General features: G+C 34.7%; 1 protein-coding gene across 2 annotated transcripts in view; it reads left to right on the top strand.

Moving 5' to 3' along the window:
* Window positions 1-19,603, top strand: part of prkchb (protein kinase C, eta, b) — a 53,383-nt gene that overhangs the window by 13,945 nt on the left and 19,835 nt on the right. For both annotated transcript variants that reach the window (XM_056481428.1, XM_056481427.1), the window contains exons 4-10: window positions 58-92; window positions 225-304; window positions 387-516; window positions 1,465-1,595; window positions 1,718-1,864; window positions 3,757-3,930; window positions 15,972-16,126. In XM_056481428.1, coding sequence (XP_056337403.1) covers window positions 58-92; window positions 225-304; window positions 387-516; window positions 1,465-1,595; window positions 1,718-1,864; window positions 3,757-3,930; window positions 15,972-16,126 — 852 coding nt within the window. The remainder of the gene's footprint in view (window positions 1-57; window positions 93-224; window positions 305-386; window positions 517-1,464; window positions 1,596-1,717; window positions 1,865-3,756; window positions 3,931-15,971; window positions 16,127-19,603) is intronic.

The following is a 19,603-nucleotide window of genomic DNA, read 5'->3' as shown; positions in this document are numbered from 1 at the left end:
GTTAATCAGTTTATGGTTTGTAATGTAGTCATAAACATATATATAATCTTTCCCCAGGGGTGTTATTGGAAAGCAAGGTTATCAGTGTCAAGGTGAGTATATGTTTACTACTACTAATCATTTCCCCATATGTCTTAACATACTGATCACACCAGTGATTGTAATTTGCATTAATGACTTATTATTCTATAGTATCATTTGCATTTATGCATTATTTTTACTAGTTTGCACGTGTGTGGTCCACAAGAGGTGCCATACCTTGGTTGTAACTGAGTGTCCACGAATGAGGAAAGATGCAAATGAGGTATGAGTTTGTTTCCGTGTGTGTGAATGCATGTGTGATGAAAAAGTGGATCAATTTTACATGCATATTATTCTATGTATAGGGCCAAAGACAAGGGTTCAGCATCAACTTACCGCATCAGTTCAGAGAGCACAACTACAAAGTTCCCACATACTGTAACCACTGTGGATCTCTACTATATGGGCTGCTGAAACAAGGGCTCCACTGCAAGAGTAAGCATACTTAATATTTACTTGATATATTGGTATGTTTGTGAACACAGCTACTTTGTTGCTAAATTAGGATATTATCATTATAGTTCCAAATTCAACTTGCATAAATAAGTTTCATAAATAATAGGCTTTTGAACAAATAGGAGCCACTCTTATTTCATTACACTTTATTACCAAAAATGTTATCAGTGTTTCAAACTGATGTGAACCCATAGTTTGTTCAGAGGCAGACACATATGTAGAACTAGCTGGTTATAATAAAACATTAATAAATGTATTAAAAGATGTAATACATTTAATTGTGTGATAAAGAGAATCTGTTCTCTGAACTGCTCCTGTAATCTCACAGCTTCACTCATTTTCAAAATAAGAGTTCCACCTAAATAGTATGTTTAGTACAAGCTTAGATAAACTTGTAGTAATCTCAATAAGAGTAAGTGTTTTGTTCCGAGTGGCTTGTTTTTCAACAGGATTTTACACTCATGAAATTTGTATGAGAATGAGGAAAAAATTGTGTTTGACATTCATGGTATGGTATATTTCCATGTACTAAACTCTTATTATTCAGCTATGCCTAGATTCTAGTATATACAGATTTTCATCCTACGGCACCTTTAAGGCATTTCAGAACAACTAAAGATCCTTTTACTTATTATGGAAAATTGTTTGTTAATGCAATTTCCATTCACACAGATCCTGTTTTATGCATACACAAGTAGTTGGCAATGTCATTCTTAACAGAAACCCTATCTATTTTTGTGTATTTCTGTCCTGTAATCCATGATTGTTGTTTTAGTTGTCAAGTTTCATATGGAGGCATATAGTCAAGTCAATGTATACATAAAGCACATTTAAAAACACTACTGTACAAAAAAAATTGTATAAGACTGATATCTATAATATATTTCTATTTATATATATTTATCTATTTCATGTGTAAATATACAGTTTGCAAGATGAACATCCACAAACGCTGTGAACAAAATGTTGCACCTAATTGCGGGGTGGACAATGCTGAGCTGGCCAGCAAACTGTCAGAGATTGGACTGCTCAACACAATCTCCAAACGAAAATCTCAGGTAGTGTCACCATCTTAAAAATCTTATCAGAAAACACTTGGTTTTGTTATATTCACATTTATTTTCTGTGTAAAACAGTAATCAGATTTGTGTTTGAGTACATCTCTCTGTATTTTTAACAGGGTTCATTGCACACGACAAGTGTAAGGAGTCAGAGCTCCAGTACTAGTATAGAGACAACTGAGGAGGAGTCAGAAGAGGAGGCTATAAAAGTTTGCCTGGAAGATTTCAGTTTCTTGCAGGTGCTGGGAAAAGGGAGCTTTGGCAAGGTGAGACAGATTGGTATTGGTAGATTATTGGCAAGTCTCACTATGTCTTAAAGAGATAGTTCACCCAAAATGAAAGATTGCTGTTAATTTACTGTTGTTATTTGACAATCTATATAACAGCAGCAAATTAATTTTGTTTTCTTCTGAAGAACATTAAAAAACTGTTTAGCAGAAACTTTAGTTATCCAAAAAATGCAAGTTAATGGCTACTGGTGTTTTCATACCTGTGGCTCCTGATAACACTTTGCTTTATAAAGTAAAACAATACATTTGTGTAGTATTTATATATTACCTGTCATTTGCAAATTGTCCTCAGTGGGTTCACAACAGTCTAGAGCAGTGATTCTCAAACCAGTAGACGACTATTTTAACATTTTAAATCCACTTAGCCCTTAAAATAAACCCTATAGCAGACAAGAACTGGAAAATCAGTTGTATTTAATTATTGCAACAACTGCATAAAATTAAAATAACATCATTACACATGATGGCCAGGATTTATCAAAACACAAAGTTGGTTGGTTGATTATTTAGAGTTGCTATTTTCTACTAAGATGTACTATGTTCACATAAAATTTAAACATTAAACTTGTTTTACCCACAGCGGTTTTTTTTTTCATTTATTATTTGTAATAGTCAATAAAATCTCAAACTTGCAGTTTTGTGAGATCCAGTCCAATGCTCTGAACAAAAGTAGCAGTATGAATTAAAATGTAAATCCATTTTCTGACGGTAGATGGTGCTTATAGAAAGGCAGAAAATTCAGAAAGAAATTAGCTTAAAGCTGTATGTACTTCAGTTAGCTGTGATTAAATATGCCTGTAATAATTATTAAAATGGTAAAAATAGCTGTCAATAATTAGTTTCATCATCAATCTGTTCTCTGTATCATTTGTACTTCAAAACCTTAAACTAGAGTGACCATTAGTTTGCTACAAGGCCAGAAAGAAAGCCCTGCCACTCAATAATAATAATAATAATAATAATAATAATAATAATAATAATATTAATAATAATAATAATAATTCCTTACAGTTATATAGCGCTTTTCTGGACATTCACAGCACTTTACATATTTTTGGAGGAAATCTCCACCTGGATGACGTGACGGCAGCCATTTTGCACCAGACTGCACACCACACATCACTGATTGAGAGGAGATAGTGATAAGGCCAATTATGATATGGAGATGGGCATGGACATGATAGACAGAGGCCAGTGGGCAAATTTGGCCAGGATGCTGGGGTTAATTCCCTACTTTTTCAAAGGACATTGTGAGCCTTTAAACGACCACAGAGAGTCAGGACCTTGGTTAAACATCTCATTCGAAAGATAGCACTCACCCATAAAGACCCCATATATATATACTGGGGCATTAGGACCCACACAGACCGCAGTTAAAGCACCCCCTGCTGGTCTTACTAACACCACTTTTGGCAACATCCTAGCTTAACATCCTAGCTTTCCCATGTAGTCTCCCATCCAGGTGCTGACCGGGCGCAGCCCTGCTTAGCTTCAGTGGGCATACACAATACTCTTAGTTGGAAATACATACTGAAATAAGTCTCAGCAACTTCAGGTTCACACAGATTTTAGAGGCACAGACAAATGGTTTCATTTTTGTAAAACAATTTATATGATCAAGAGCTGCAGTTACTATTTTTTTGGCATCACCAGTAGATGTTTTTTACTCTCAAAGTACAAGTAGCTGTTCATTTGCATTTCTGAATCACCAAAGACAATAGTTTCAGCTTAAAATCTTTAAGTTTCAAAATTTTCATTTGGGGTGAATTTCAAAATTTTAGAAAGACCATTTCATTAGTGTTTCATTCATCATTTTTAATCAAATTACACAGATGGCAATAACTGTGTGTGCGTGTGTGTGTGTGTAGGTGATGCTGGCTCGTCTAAAAAGTGACCACAGGGTCTTTGCTGTGAAAATGCTGAAGAAGGATGTCATATTGCAAGAAGATGACGTCGAAGCAACCATGATTGAGAAGAGAGTGCTGACTCTGGCCAACCAGCATCCATTTCTCACTCAGCTCTACTACTGCTTTCAGACTGCGGTAAGAGCGCACCGTGTGTGCTAAGTAGCAGCTAACTTAATTAGTTTTGATTGAGGAATGCTGCATTAAGGCCATGTCCTAATTACTGTAATTCAAAGATGACAACTCGTGATGTTCCAGCGCAAGCTGTTTATGTCCTCAGGAAATCTGCAGCAGTCAGGTGGTACAAGTAGGGACTTTCACAAAGTTGTAATTATGATTTGTAAATACTTGGAATTTCCTACATTTTGACGTGACAGGAAGAGCTTTCGGTTCTGGGGGTTACAGTATGATCAAAATTGTTAAAAAAGGCTCACTGTATTACGTTAATATGAAAAAAAAATGTTTTAATTTTGTTTTTTACATGCGATTGGCTAAAATTTTGAATCAGATTTGTGTTATTTAGATTTTTTACATTTTTTCTGATCTTCTGTTATTTTGGGGTTACTCCTGTTTGCTCAAATAGTAATAGTAGAATATGATAGTGTTTTCATGACTTTCAAAAATAGGAGAAAAGTTGTGTAAGACTGATAATGCATCAATAATAAATTTACTGGCTGCAAAATAATCTAATATACTTATAATATGTGATAAAGTATAGCTTTATAAATGTACCTATATGTTTTAATAAATCAAAACATTAACCGTTTAACATTAAACAAGTCATCACGGTGTTGTGAAAAGAGTCAATTTTATAATGTCTTTTATAGTGTCCAAAAATTCTAATGTTCTTACAAAGTGTATTGAACTCTGATCAAGTAAAGTTTAATTCCTAATTACATAAATTCATCCTCAGTAGATGCATTCCTTGAACAACAGAAGAATCTTGAAATATTTCAGAAAGTGTTTTGGGCTTCGGTGGAATAAATGTCAATCATAGTAATTCGATCGCGGGTGAACTTTGTTCATTGTTTCATTAGTTAACTTGTTATGGGTTAGATAATCTATAGCGTGCGTGAGCTCTGGACTACGTAGCTGTGGATATTCAGTTCTGTCAACAACACTATTGTCACAATAACTGACAAACCAGGAAAAACATGTCTTGTTGAATATAGAAACTCCATTTCCCTTCACTCAACCAGGAAACACTGTGCATTTTGGTAAAAACCCATTGATATCATTCCAGAAATGTATGTAATTCCTGAAATGCCTTGGTTTTTTATCTTCCGTCTTCCGAAACAAATTGTTTTTGTGAAAGTCTCACCTGTGGGTGACAAAAAGAAATGCTGCTGACAATACTTAAACAGTCAAATTAAGAATATTAAATTCTACCTGGTCAGGACCGCTTTTCAGAAGGCATCACTATTCACAACATTTCAGCCCATTAATCTTTTTTTTTTGTTTATGCACAAGAGATTGAGAGATGTTAACCCTTATGTGATGTTGGGGATGTTTTCATCCACTCTGGGGTCATTTTGAGTCTTAATTTGGCCACAGCTTTCTTTGTGTTTCAGCAAATGGAGTGACTTTTGGTGACAAATTTTATTTTGACACATATTTTGGGAAAATGCTTTGGAAATTTAAAAAAATTCAACAATAGACTCTGGGTAAACTAATCCAGACTTAAATATATTTATAGATTTTAATACTATTTTTTTTCTTGTGTTGTGAATTTTTTTTAAAATTATGTATGGAAAGCATCGTCAATGCACCGTGATGCACTGAGATATCGAATTGAACCGAATCAATGGCATGATAATTATAACTGAACTGAACCGTGAGACCAGTGTAGGTTCACACCCCTAATAAATTAACTACCCTTTTGTTATGTTGGTGGCTGTTTTTGCCCCATTGACTTCCATTATAGTGACATTTTTTGATTGCAAATCCATGACAGCGTATCATCATGCAATCTTGATTGTTGCTGGTTTTCCCTGTTGGGAAGAGGTTCATTTATTAATTTTTACTGTTGATCATCAGTTGCAGTATGAAACAGGTTTAGTTTCTGGATAAAAGTGATAAGGTTATATGGAGTACAGTGTGCGTGTGAGAGTGTGGGAGAGGCCTTTGCGCACTTACCTTGATATATTTCAGAAAATAAAAAATAAGCAGCTCAGCTCTCAGAACATTGTAAACATAATAAGGGTATTTATGCACACACACTATAATTTGCTGTTTCACGCTATAGAACGCTATATAAAAACCAAAAACTTTTCTGCACATGCATATCAAAGGGGTTAATGGTGCCAGAATCAGAACGGCAGAGTCACTTGCTGTCTTCAAGAAATTACTAAAAACTCAACTATTTAGTCTCCACTTTCCTTCCTAATCTGTAACTGCCTCTCTGGCTATACCACTAACTGTACTCTCTCTCAAAAAAAAAAAAAAAAAAAAAAAACATTACTAATGCTTTGCTTCTTAGACTTTACACACCTGAAACTTGTCTATAGCACTTGTTCACTGCTGCTCTTATAGTTGAGTAAATTGCTTCCTTGTCCTCATTTGTAAGTCGCTTTGGATAAAAGCGTCTGCTAAATGACTAAATGTAAATGTATATACTATAATAATAATAATAATAATAATATAGAAATAATAATGATAATATCGGGCTAATCATAATAATAATTATTATAATAAGAAGAAGAACAATATTTAAATAATAATAATAATAATAATAACAGGCTTTTAATAATTAAATATTTTGTGTTAGCCCTGGGCCACCATTCATTACAACAACATTTCAATATTATTTTTAGCCTATTATAATCATTGTAATTATATTTTATTGATAATAACAGATCACTGGAAAAAAGCGACTCTCTTCCCCAGTCTGACGGTGCTTATAAAGGCCTCAATAACGAGGGTTTCAAGCGATATATGCTTTATTTGGGGATTTTAACAAACAGATCCATTATGAAATTGCAACAAATATCCTATGTTGAGTAATGAATAGTCTTACGTGCAGATATTGAGGAAATTAACTTACCTTTACAGAAGGCGATGATGCCGTTAGAATGGGATTCAAAAAACTGGCACCTAAATTAGCGCTATTGCGTCATGTGACCAGCTACCGCACACACGTACATCTGATTGGTTGAAACATTGTATCATAATCTCCCTTTTTGATCCTGGAACACTTAATACTCTGCAGAATCAGGAATCAGGACGTGCACATATTACACACATGAGACACTCTATACATATACAAACACACATATGATACACTCCATACATATGCACAGATGATACACTCCATTCATATGCACACATGATACACTCTATACATATACACACAATATAAATGGCTAATACTCCATACATATGGCTAACACTCCATACATATGCACACATGACACTCTATACTTATACACACGATAAATATACTCTTTATACATACACACACATGATACATTCTAAACATATGCACACATGATACACTCCATACATATGCACACATGCTACACTCTATACATACACACCATACATATAGACTCAATACAAATACACACCATACATATGGCTAACACTACATGCATATGCACACATGACACTCTATACATATACACACGATACTCTATACATACCAAACCCAAACCCAAACAATCGTCAATAAGAGACAAAATTAGGCAAGGCAAAAAAAATACACGATACACTCGATACATGTACACACGATACATTCTATACATATACAAAAGATACACTCCATACATATGCACTCTATACAAATACAAACCTGATGCACTCCATACATATGCACACATGAAACACTCTATACATATACACATACGACACTCTATACATATACACACCATACATATGGCTAATACTCCATACATATGGCTAACACTCCATACATATGCACATATGACACTCTATACATATACACACCATACATATGCACACATGATACACTCTACATATGCACACATGATACACACTATACGTATACACACATGGCACACTCTATACATATACACACCATACATATGCACTCCATACATATGAAGTGCATAGTACACTCTATACATATGCACACGATACACTCTATATATATGCACACTCCATACATATGCACATTGATGAACCCAAACAATCTTCAATAAGAGACAAAGTTAGGCGAGGCAAAAAATACACAATATACTCATGATAAACACATGATAAACTCTATACACACATGATACACTCCATACTTATGCACATATGATACATTCTATACATATACACACAATACACTCCTGTCAGGGTCTGGAATAGAACCCGGGACTCTGGCGCCAGCTCACGTAACCACTGAGCTACTGGAAGTTGATGAACTCAAACATCGAAAGGCAACTTCCTTCTTTAATATACTCATGATACACTCTGTTAATATACACACACATGATACACTCTATACAAATATACCCGATACACCCTATACATATACACACTAGATACACTCTGTACATATACACACAGATGATACACTCTAAACATATACACACATGATATATACAGTATATACTCATGATACACTCTGTACATATACACACATGATAGACTCTATACATATACACACATGATACACTCTATACACACACGATACACTCTCTATATATACACAGATGATACACTCTATACATATGCACACAATATACTCTCTATATATATACACAGATGATACACTCCATACATATACACAAATGATACACTCTATACATATATACACTATACATATGCACACATGATGCACTCTATACATATACACACATAATACACTCCTGTCAGCGTCTGGGATAAAACCCGGGTCTCTGGCATCAGAGGTGAGTAATGTAACCACTGAGCTACTGGAAGCTGATGAACTCAAACAACTTCCTTCTTTACAATGTACACACATATACACATGATACACCCTATACATATACACACATGATACACTCTGTACATATACACAGGATACACTCTATACATACACATGATACACTCTATGCATATGCACACATGATACACTTTATACATATGCACGTATACTCACATGATACACTCCATACCTACGTACATGCTATACATACACACATGATAGACTCTATACATATGCACACATAATACACCCTATACATATACACACACCTTATACACTCATTACATATACACACATGATATGCTCCATACATATGCAAATATGATACATTCTATACATATACACATTCAGACATGATACTCTATACAAATAGACACGATACACTCTATACATATGCACACATGAAACACTCTATACATATAGACACAAATGATACAATCCATACATATGCACATATGACACATATGCGCACAATACACTCCTGTCAGGGCCTGGGATAGAATCCGGGTCTCTGGCGTGAGAGGAGAGTCACGTAACCACTGAGCTACTGAAGTTGTTGAACCCAAACAATCGTCAATAAGAGACAAAATTAGGCAAGGCAAAAAAAATACACGATACACTCTATACATGTACACACAATACATTCTATACATGTACACACAATACATTCTATACATGTAGACACGATACATTCTATACAAATACACACCTGATGCACTCCATACATATGCACACATGAAACACTCTATACATATACACAAACGACACTCTATACATATACACACCATACATATGGCTAATACTCCATACATATGCACATATGACACTCTACATATACACACCATACATATGCACACATGATACACTCTATACATATGCACACATGATATACACTATACGTATACACACATGACACACTCTATACATAGACACACCATACATATGCACTCCATACATATAAAGTGCATAATACACTCTATATATATGCACACGATAAACTCTATACATATGCACACTCCATACATATGCACATCGATGAACCCAAACAATCTTCAATAAGAGACAAAGTTAGGCGAGGCAAAAAATACACAATATACTCATGATAAACACATGATAAACTCTATACACACATGATACACTCCATACTTATGCACATATGATACATTCTATACATATACACACAATACACTCCTGTCAGGGTCGGGGATAGAACCCGGGACATACATTCTATATGGGACAAATTCTGGACCTTTGTCAGTGAGGTCAGTGGGTCTTTCGAACCACCCGAACCCCCCTGGCTACAGGCCTGAAAAGTTAGAACATGGTTTATGCTTATAGTAAACATGTTTCAGGCACAGGTTAGATTTTCTCCAAGTCATAATTTATTTAGTTTATATTAATTCTGTCAAGAAAATGATTATACCTATCCAGTTTAATCTGGAATGCATCACAGATCACCTTCTGAAGTGGTTTAAGCGATCAGATTTATATCCGATCAGAATAAAACGAATGAAGTGACCAAACAGCCTAGGGCTGCACGATAACAGAAAAAATTATAATCACGATTATTTTGCTCAAACTTTTAATCACGATTAATAATGAGGATTATTCCTTTGTGTATATAATATAATATAATATAATATAATATAATATAATATAATATAATATAATATAATATAATATAATATAATATAATATAATGAATGTCATTTAAAACTTCAGCAGTTTTTTCTGACACGTTTGCCAGTCACGTAGACAGAAGACTCTGTAACTAATGTTTCAGTGTAAAAAAAAGTGACTGTGGCCCTGTTCATGCAGGTATTGGGGTTCGTTTTCATCAATCTGATGCAAGTTTTATTATTTACAAGAAAAGAAAATGTAATTAAGTTTCAGATCAATTAACTCAATTTATAAGAAATGTATTATACCAAATGCACACAGAGAGCGATGTAAACACATTAAAATGTTCTGCCGCAATACTTTTTAAATATAGCTCATACTACATTTTAAATTTTTTGTTGCTGCTATGTGTGCATATTTCTCTCTTTCTCTCTCCTATTCAGACAGTGAGTCCAGTCTGCTCTGCGCTGCAGTTCGCTTCTTCCGCCTGGTTAACATTAGCTTGATAGCTAACTAACGTTCCCTATAGTGTCTTCTATGGAACATGCCTCAATAAAGATGCCTCCCTCTCCTCTTTCTCTCGCGCTTGCTAAATCCACTTGTCCACTTATTCTGATCTACGTCCTCTACTACAGTACAGTCTTCCCAATTCAGAACGGGTTATTACAAAACTGGCGTTTCTTGAAAATTACAGCATACTGTTTAGTTAAAAAAAAACTAATAAAAGACAATTATATGGTGGCGACTATTTGCCAAGAGGAAAATATAGAGTTGTCTAAGCAATATGTGCTTTTTTACAGAGAAGGAGGCACCTTTATTAGGGCATGTGCCATTTAATAAAGGTTCTTTAAGCAGAGCCATGAGGTCAAAGAATATGGGTGAAGCAGGGCGACTAACATTGTAAATACATATTAATTATATTAAGATGTCGCTAACATTTAACACCAGGTCAAAAATAACATTATAGAATATTTATTATTCTTATTATCCTTATTAAATAACCATGTGTCACTTGTGACTTTATATCTCATTTTATATGTTTTATATACTTTATTTTAATATTTCAACAAAAATATTTCCTTTCTATTAAAATAAATGTATTTTCAATCTGATATGTAGTAGGGAAAAAGAAAGACATGTCCACCAGATGCTGGATTCGAACCAAGTTTATGATCGACCGCCTCAAAACATGTTGTCATATGCTTTACGAGCTACACTACTCACCCTGCTCTCAGTAGTGCTCTTTGGTTTTCTTGTCTCTGTTGATGAAACGGCAATGGCGAGAAGCACTCAACTAGCTTATTCCAACGAGGTGCGCTATTTGCACTAGTCCTAAATAGACACTCCAAAACAGTTAAATTATATAGTATAAGATAACACAAACAGCTGCCTAAAGACTGCCGTTTTCACACTGTTTACAGGTAGCCCATGTCCTCAGTATACTGTATCAATTCAGTATGCTCACCATGTTACATAACTGCGCCCTTCTGGCCATGTATTTCTTGTGTTAGACCATGTTGTGGTTTGATGCACTTTACTTTACTGTGGAAGTGTGCAATTTCTCTTTAAATCACCTGCGCATTCTCAGTAGCCATATCTGTATGCACACGATACACTCCATATATATGCACATATGATACACTCTATACATATGTACACATGCATACTCTATACATATACACATACACTCCATACATATGCATACATGATACACTTCATATATTTTCACACATGATACACCCTATACATATACACACATGATAGACAATAAATATACACACACATGATACACCCTAAATATATACATACATGATAAACACTACACAAATACACACATGATACGCTCCATACATATGCAAATATGATACATTCTATACATATTCAGATATGATATACTCTATACATATACACACACAAATGATACACTCCATACATATAAACTCTATACATATACACTCTGTACATATACACACATGATGCACTCCTGTCAGGGTCTGGGATAGAACCTGAGTCTCTGGCATCAGAGCTGTCACGTTACCACTGAGCTACTGGAAGTTGATGAACTCAAACTTCCTTCTTTACAATGTACACACATATACACACATGATACATACCGTGTATACTCATAATACACTCTGTACATATACACAGATGATACACTCTATACATATGCACATGTGATACATTCTATACATATACACTCTATGAATATACACACATGATACACTTTTGTCAGGGTCTGGGATACACCATACTTATTCACACATGATACACTCTACACGAATGATATGCTCCATACATATGCAAATATGATACATTTTTTACATATACACAGATGATACACTCTACATATACACACACGATACACACTACACAAATGATATGCTCCATACATATGCAAATATGATACATTCTACACACATGATAGACTCTATACATATACACATATGATACATATTCAGACATGATACACTCTATACATATACATTCATGATACACTCTATACATAAAGACACATGATACACTCTATACATATGCACAGATGATACACTATACATATACACACACGATACACACTACACAAATGATATGCTCCATACATATGGAAATATGATACATTCTATACATATAAACAGATGATAAACCCTATACATTTACACACACACGATACACTCCATACATATGCACACATGATACACCATATACACACATGATAGACTCAGACTTGTACTCGACTGGTTAAGGACTTGGTCTTGACTTGGACTCGACAAAGGTGGACTCGACCCCAACTACACCCTATACATATACACACATGATACACTCTATACGTATACACACAATACACCCTATACATATACACACATGATACACTCAATACATATACACACATATGATACATGCTATACATGACAATAAGTGCTACCATTTGACATTGCTGCTAGGCGGATTTGCATCTCAATCTCTTCAGCACACACACGATTCAACTGACAAAATACCAATTTCACTCAATTTTACTTTGCAGCATACAGGAGTTGTTGGTCTACTGCTGCCTCATTGAGGTAGTTTATGTAATTTTATTCAATCACAAGTTGATCAGCGATGACATAACATAGCACAACTAAACTTAATGATTTAGACTGCAGTAGACCTGCAATTTCTGTGTGATGTGAGGCAAAATGGACTCTATTGTGGTGAAACTCATTCTTGTGCATTATGCTTCGGAGACGAGACGCAGCACTGATCAGCACTTTTTCAGAAAATTACATGTGTAGTTTTATGTATCTGAGCAATGTTCATTCATAAAAAAGGTTTGTTTAATTAATACAGATCTTACAACCATACATAATCAGTATACATTTTATTTTTCTGTTAAAAAGAGTCGAAAATCAAATCGTAAGACTTTGGACTTGACTTGAGACTTGTTGGCCTTTTCGACTTGAGACTTGACTCTGGACTTGCCTGTTTTGGCTCGGGACTTGAGAACAATGAATTGAGACTTACTTGTGACTTGCCAAACAATGACTTTGTCCCACCTCTGGTACATATACACAGATGATACACACTATACATATATAGATACACTCCTAACTTATCCATATATGATACATTCTATACAAATACACACATGATACACTCCTGTCAGGGTCTGGTATAGAACCCGGGACTTACGTCAGACATGAGTCACATAACCACTGAGCTACACATGATACACTCTATACATATACACACAGTATATATTCATGATACACTCTGTACATATACACAGATGATACACTCTATACATATACACCCTATACACATACACACGATATACTCTATACATATACACACATGATACACTCTGTACATATACACATATACACACATGATACATTCCATACATATATACACATGCACACTCTATACATATACACACATGATACACTCCATACATATGTACACTCTATACATATGCACACACGACACGCTCTATACATAGGCATATATAATACATTCTATACATATGCACACATGATACACTCCTGTCAGGATCTGGGATAGAACCCGGGTCTCTGGGGTGAGAAATGAGTCATGTAAATTTGGATGTGCGTCCTAATATCCTCTATATTATAGACAAAATATGCCTAAATCTTTTTCTAAATGTCTTACTCTCAGGAAGGTTACCTTAACCTCAGCAGCTGGGGAGTTTTGAAATCAACCTGAGCTCAATCTCCCCTCGCTCTGCGAAAGGGAGGGAGCCCTAGGCCCGGGGAGCCCAAACAAGCTGTGTTTAAATCATAAGCCAAGTGTGAATTCTTGAAACAGTACACAAGGGTTAAATTTGCTATCATTGCCTTAGTCATTCATTACCTCTGCATTCTGAGAGGATTTGAACTTTAAAAATTTTGCAGTCCATATAGTGAAAGGAACATCTCATGAATCAAAATGACATATTCTAATTGTACAATATCAAAATGCTTGCTAATTTGGCATTTCTGGAACAGATCAAATGCAGATAGAACATTTTATTGTAAAATCTATCGTCAACTGACATTATGAGAGTTAGCTAATTAATCTATATAGCTGGGTTTTCATAAAAATTTCATAAAATTAGTGTTGTAAAAATGTGTTGACGTGTATGAGAAAGTTAAATTAAATGTGTATTCATTTGACAAATATTTTGTAGATGTTCAGTTTGAACAGGAACAATGTGGGAAGCATATAGTTTAGACCAGGGGTGTCCAAACTCATTCCTGGAAGGCCGGTACTAAGTTTAGCTCCAGCTTGCTTCAACACACCTGCCAGGAAGTTTCTAGTATATCTAGTAAGAGCTTGATTAGGTGTGTTTAATCAGAGTTGGAGCTAAACTCTTCTGGACACCGGCCCTCCAGGACCGAGTTTGGACACCCCTGGTTAAGACAACAAAGAGCTAATACTGTTATTTCCCCCTGGAGATCAATAAAAGCCACTAAATAGCCCGTTTTAGAAACAATCTGAGTGAAAACCGTTGCGATATCCACATGTAAACAGTAGATGGAGCGGTTGGTCAGTAGTGAAGTGAAGTGAAAAATCATCTGCAAGCCAAAGCCGAAAGTCTGTATGTCTGTACGGTGAAAGTGTGGGAGGAATGCAAAGGGAAGTGATGCAAGATTTGTGTTGACTTACACCGTTTATATCTCCTGACTCATGGTTATATTGCAAACATATTTCAAATAAGTATTGCTTTTTAACTGGATATTCAAAGAGAAAAACGTTAGGCAGCACAGCTGTTACTTAGTTTAAACTTTATAAAATATTGTAAATATTTCTCGAGAAGCAAATCAACCTGTTAGAAAGATTTCTGAAAGATTGTGTGAGACTGAAGACTGGAGTAATGATGCTGAAAATGTTTTTGTTTTTCTTTATATGAATGTATTCATGTATTAAATATTTTTTTTGAATCAAATTTGGATTATTTATTTGAATTTAATTCAGATTGCTTATCCTTGTATGTAGATCTGTTTGTATTTATTATAATTTTTACTATAAATATGTATGTTTTGCTGAATTACTAAAATAATTTTGTATGTTTTGCTTGTATATATACCATCACCATATTATAGAATGCTTATTACTCATTTACTAAATTATTCTTGTGTGTTTTACATGTGTATGTGTATTCAAATGTGTTCTTTGCATGTCTTAGGAGCGGTTATTCTTCGTCATGGAGTTTGTGAATGGTGGCGACCTCATGTTTCACATCCAGAAGTGCAGGCGGTTCGATGAGCCACGAGCCCAGTTTTATGCTGCCGAAGTCACTTCAGCCCTCAAGTTCCTTCATTCCAAAGGCATCATCTACAGGTGACGTCTCTCTAGGTCCTGTTAAAGGGACAGTTCACCCCAAAAATGATTTACTTATTTACTCTACCTTCACTTGTTCCAAACCTATTTGAGTTTCTTTTTTCTATTGAACAGAAAATAAGATATTTTGAAAAATGTTGAAAAGCCTCATGGTATTTTTCCTGCTACATTCTTCAAAATATCTTATTTTGTGTCCTACAGAAAAAAGGTTTGAGGGTGAGACATGATGAATAGATTTTCATTTTTTGGGTGAACTAACCCTTTAATATCACACATTTGCTGTTTCTTGTTTGGTCTTCTTATTTTGAAGCATCTTTGCTTGAAAGTTTAAACTTGCTGTCCTGGCTAAAATGCCTTCCCACAGTTTAAATGCACCTTATGTTCAGCTAAAATGACAGCAGATTTTCACACCCCAGCAGCACTGCCCTCAGTAGTTTGCTTGAACATGCCTGTGAAATCTACTCTGCGCATGTCCTGACACAGTTAGTCTGGATTTACAGACAGTCTCCGCCCTGGGCTTACAGTCTTCCTCTTTTCCATGCCAGGACATTGTGCACTTCCTGGCTGTAATCTCATGACCTTTGCCTATACCTGAATAAGCTCTCCGCTCACCTTTGCGATAGAGCCAAGCCAGGCCCCAAAAATAAACAGAGCAGGCAAGGCAAGCTGCTTTTCTATTCAAATGAGACTGGTAGCATTTACGAGCTGCCCTGCAGGGCCTTTCAGGAATGCTGGCGAACTTTGCTGACCTCCTGACGTCTTTACTATTGTGTGGCCCTCTTTACAGCCACACTCACCTTTCCTTTTGGTTTTATTGGGATTTAGAGCTAATTATTTTAGGGCTATTATGAAGCTTCTGTGAAGTGAGGCTAATGCGGAAAAGGATAAGAAGTCCTGGGAAATAGAATGGGGAAGAGTTTCTATTTTTGTCATTTCATTAGAATGAGGTATACTGTATGCACACAGACTTTTAATTTCAGTCAGCCAGCCTCAGCGCATTCGGTAAACTGTCTTTCCATTATAAAATAGCCACGTTTAAGATCTGATTTCTTTAAAAATCAGCGATCTTCACTGCCTTATAGATATATGACATGAAGTGGGTCTCAGACAAGAAACAATGCATTAAATTCTATTTTCTCCCGTCATGCCTTTAAAATATGACCATTTATTTTACCCCAGTATTTTCAATAGAGTTTCTGCTCTAGCCTGCCTGATCCTGACGGCGCTAGCGGTTACACAATCTTTCACCTTGTTTTACGCTTGAACAACTAAATGAATACTTAAGTCTATTTATCCGAATGTATTTTAATGACATTACAACACCTATGCTGTAAAAGAAACCTTGTGAAATTGAAAACAGTCACATTAAGCTTTCACTGGAAGTTTATCATTGGCTGAAAAACACTAGCTGTGCATAGAGCCCATAGCCACATTAGTCAGATTTAGTGAGATTTCGAAGTTTAAAGAAATTTTGTGTGCATGTCTGTGACATTTCATTGATGGATACTATATATTCAGCTTTGTACACATATTCATATGAGAACATTGTTTTGTGTCTTTGTTTTATGAGAGATTTGTGGACACGTCAGTGGTTTTTGGAGTAAAAATAATTATTGTTATTTTAATTTTTTTTTATTTTTTAAGACCCCAATTATACTTATCTTCTTTTTAATATTAGGATTAATATTATTATTATTAAATGTAATATTTGTTTTAAGTAATTGGGTTTTATTTAGTAGTTCAATAAATTAAATTTATTTATTTGTTTGTTTTTTTATTTAACAGTTGTTTATGTTTTTTTTTGTAATAACACTTAAAATTATATACACTCAACCCCCATCTCATACTCAATGGATTAATGATGCCTTATTTTTTGTTAAATTAAAATTAAGTATAGTCTTCAAGGTTCAGCGATCAAGTTTTCTAACATTTGGTTGCCATTCTTGGAGCATGTCAAATCTCTGAAACTTGATGGAGTTACTGTAGAATGAATGGTTGCCCATCTTGCACTTTTAGTTTATACTTTCCAGATGACTACTAGTGCTGATATAACACCAGCATACAACTCTTCTTGACATTAAATCACAAGTTTGAAGAACTTGCCATCTCCCAGCCTATTCAGTTTAATATATTTTCTCTTTTCTCTCTCTTTTAATTTTTTCTTTTATTATCATTATTTATTTTCCCTAATGCACCATGCTGCCAACCTCAACTTTTAGTACTGACCTGTTTATATGCTTAATTTGTAAAATGAATGCACATCATATATTGGTTATGCACATCATATACTGTTTGTTGCACAATATTAGGATTATTGTATGGTTTATTTTTAATATTTTAATCATTTTGTACTGTTATATAGAGTTGAAGTCAGAACTATTACCCCCATCTCCCCCCCCCCCTCCAGAAATATTAGCCCCCCTGTTTATTTTTTTCCCCAATTTCTGTTTAACAGGGAGAAGATTTTTTCAACACATTTCTAAACGTAACATCTAATAACTCATCTCTAATTGCCATGAAATAATATTTTACCAGATATTTATCAAGAGACTTCTATACAGCTTAAAGTGACATTTAAAGGCTTAACTAGGTTTATTAGGTTAACTTGGCAGGTTAGAGTAATTAGGCAAGTTATTGTATAACGATGGTTTGTTCTGTAGACAAAAAAAAAATTGCACAAAGGGGCAAATAATTTTATATATTTTATATAATAATTATATATATTTCATTTTCTATTTGTACTGTTATTTTCTCTGTTACTTTTGTTTGTTAACGGTCATAAAAATCTAATAAATAAATATTTAAAAAATAAAATATATATACACAGTCTGAACAAATTTATGAAAATTACAGTTTGAATTAAATTGTGGCTCCGGGATTTTACATTATGGTGCTTAAAAATACATGAATATTAATTTATTCAGTTACACGTGACAATTAAATTTTCAGTTCAATAGTCTATTCAGTGGTTTTATATCTATAAAGGTTACTTTATTTAACTAAGTTGTAAAAATAAGAGTATAAGTTGAAATATATTATACAATGACACATTTTATTAAACTAAATTGTAAAAATAAATATTTAAAATCAAATTGTATTTTGCATTAATAAATCAATGACACAGTGGGGAGCACGATCGCCTCACAGCAAGAAGGTTGCTGGTTTGAGTCGCGGCTCGGTCAGTTGGCGTTTCTTTGTGGAGTTTGCATGTTCTCCCTGTGTTCGTGTGGGTTTCCTCCGGGTGCTCCGGTTTCCCCCACAGTCCAAAAACATGCTGTACAGGTGAATTGAATAAACTAAATTGGCCAAAGTGTATGAGTGTGAATGAGTGTGTATGGATGTTTCCCAATTTTGGTTTGCTGCTGGAAGGGCATCCGCTGCGTAAAACATGTGCTGGATAAATTAGCAGTTCATTCGAGACTAAGCCGAAAAGAAAATGAATGAATAATCAATGACACAAAAAAAATCTAAATATAA

The sequence above is a fragment of the Danio aesculapii genome, chromosome 20, assembly GCF_903798145.1.
Source record: "Danio aesculapii chromosome 20, fDanAes4.1, whole genome shotgun sequence".
Classification (NCBI taxonomy): domain Eukaryota; kingdom Metazoa; phylum Chordata; class Actinopteri; order Cypriniformes; family Danionidae; genus Danio; species Danio aesculapii.
Note: the sequence above shows the minus strand (reverse complement) of the source record. Positions and strands in the feature narration are given on the sequence as shown.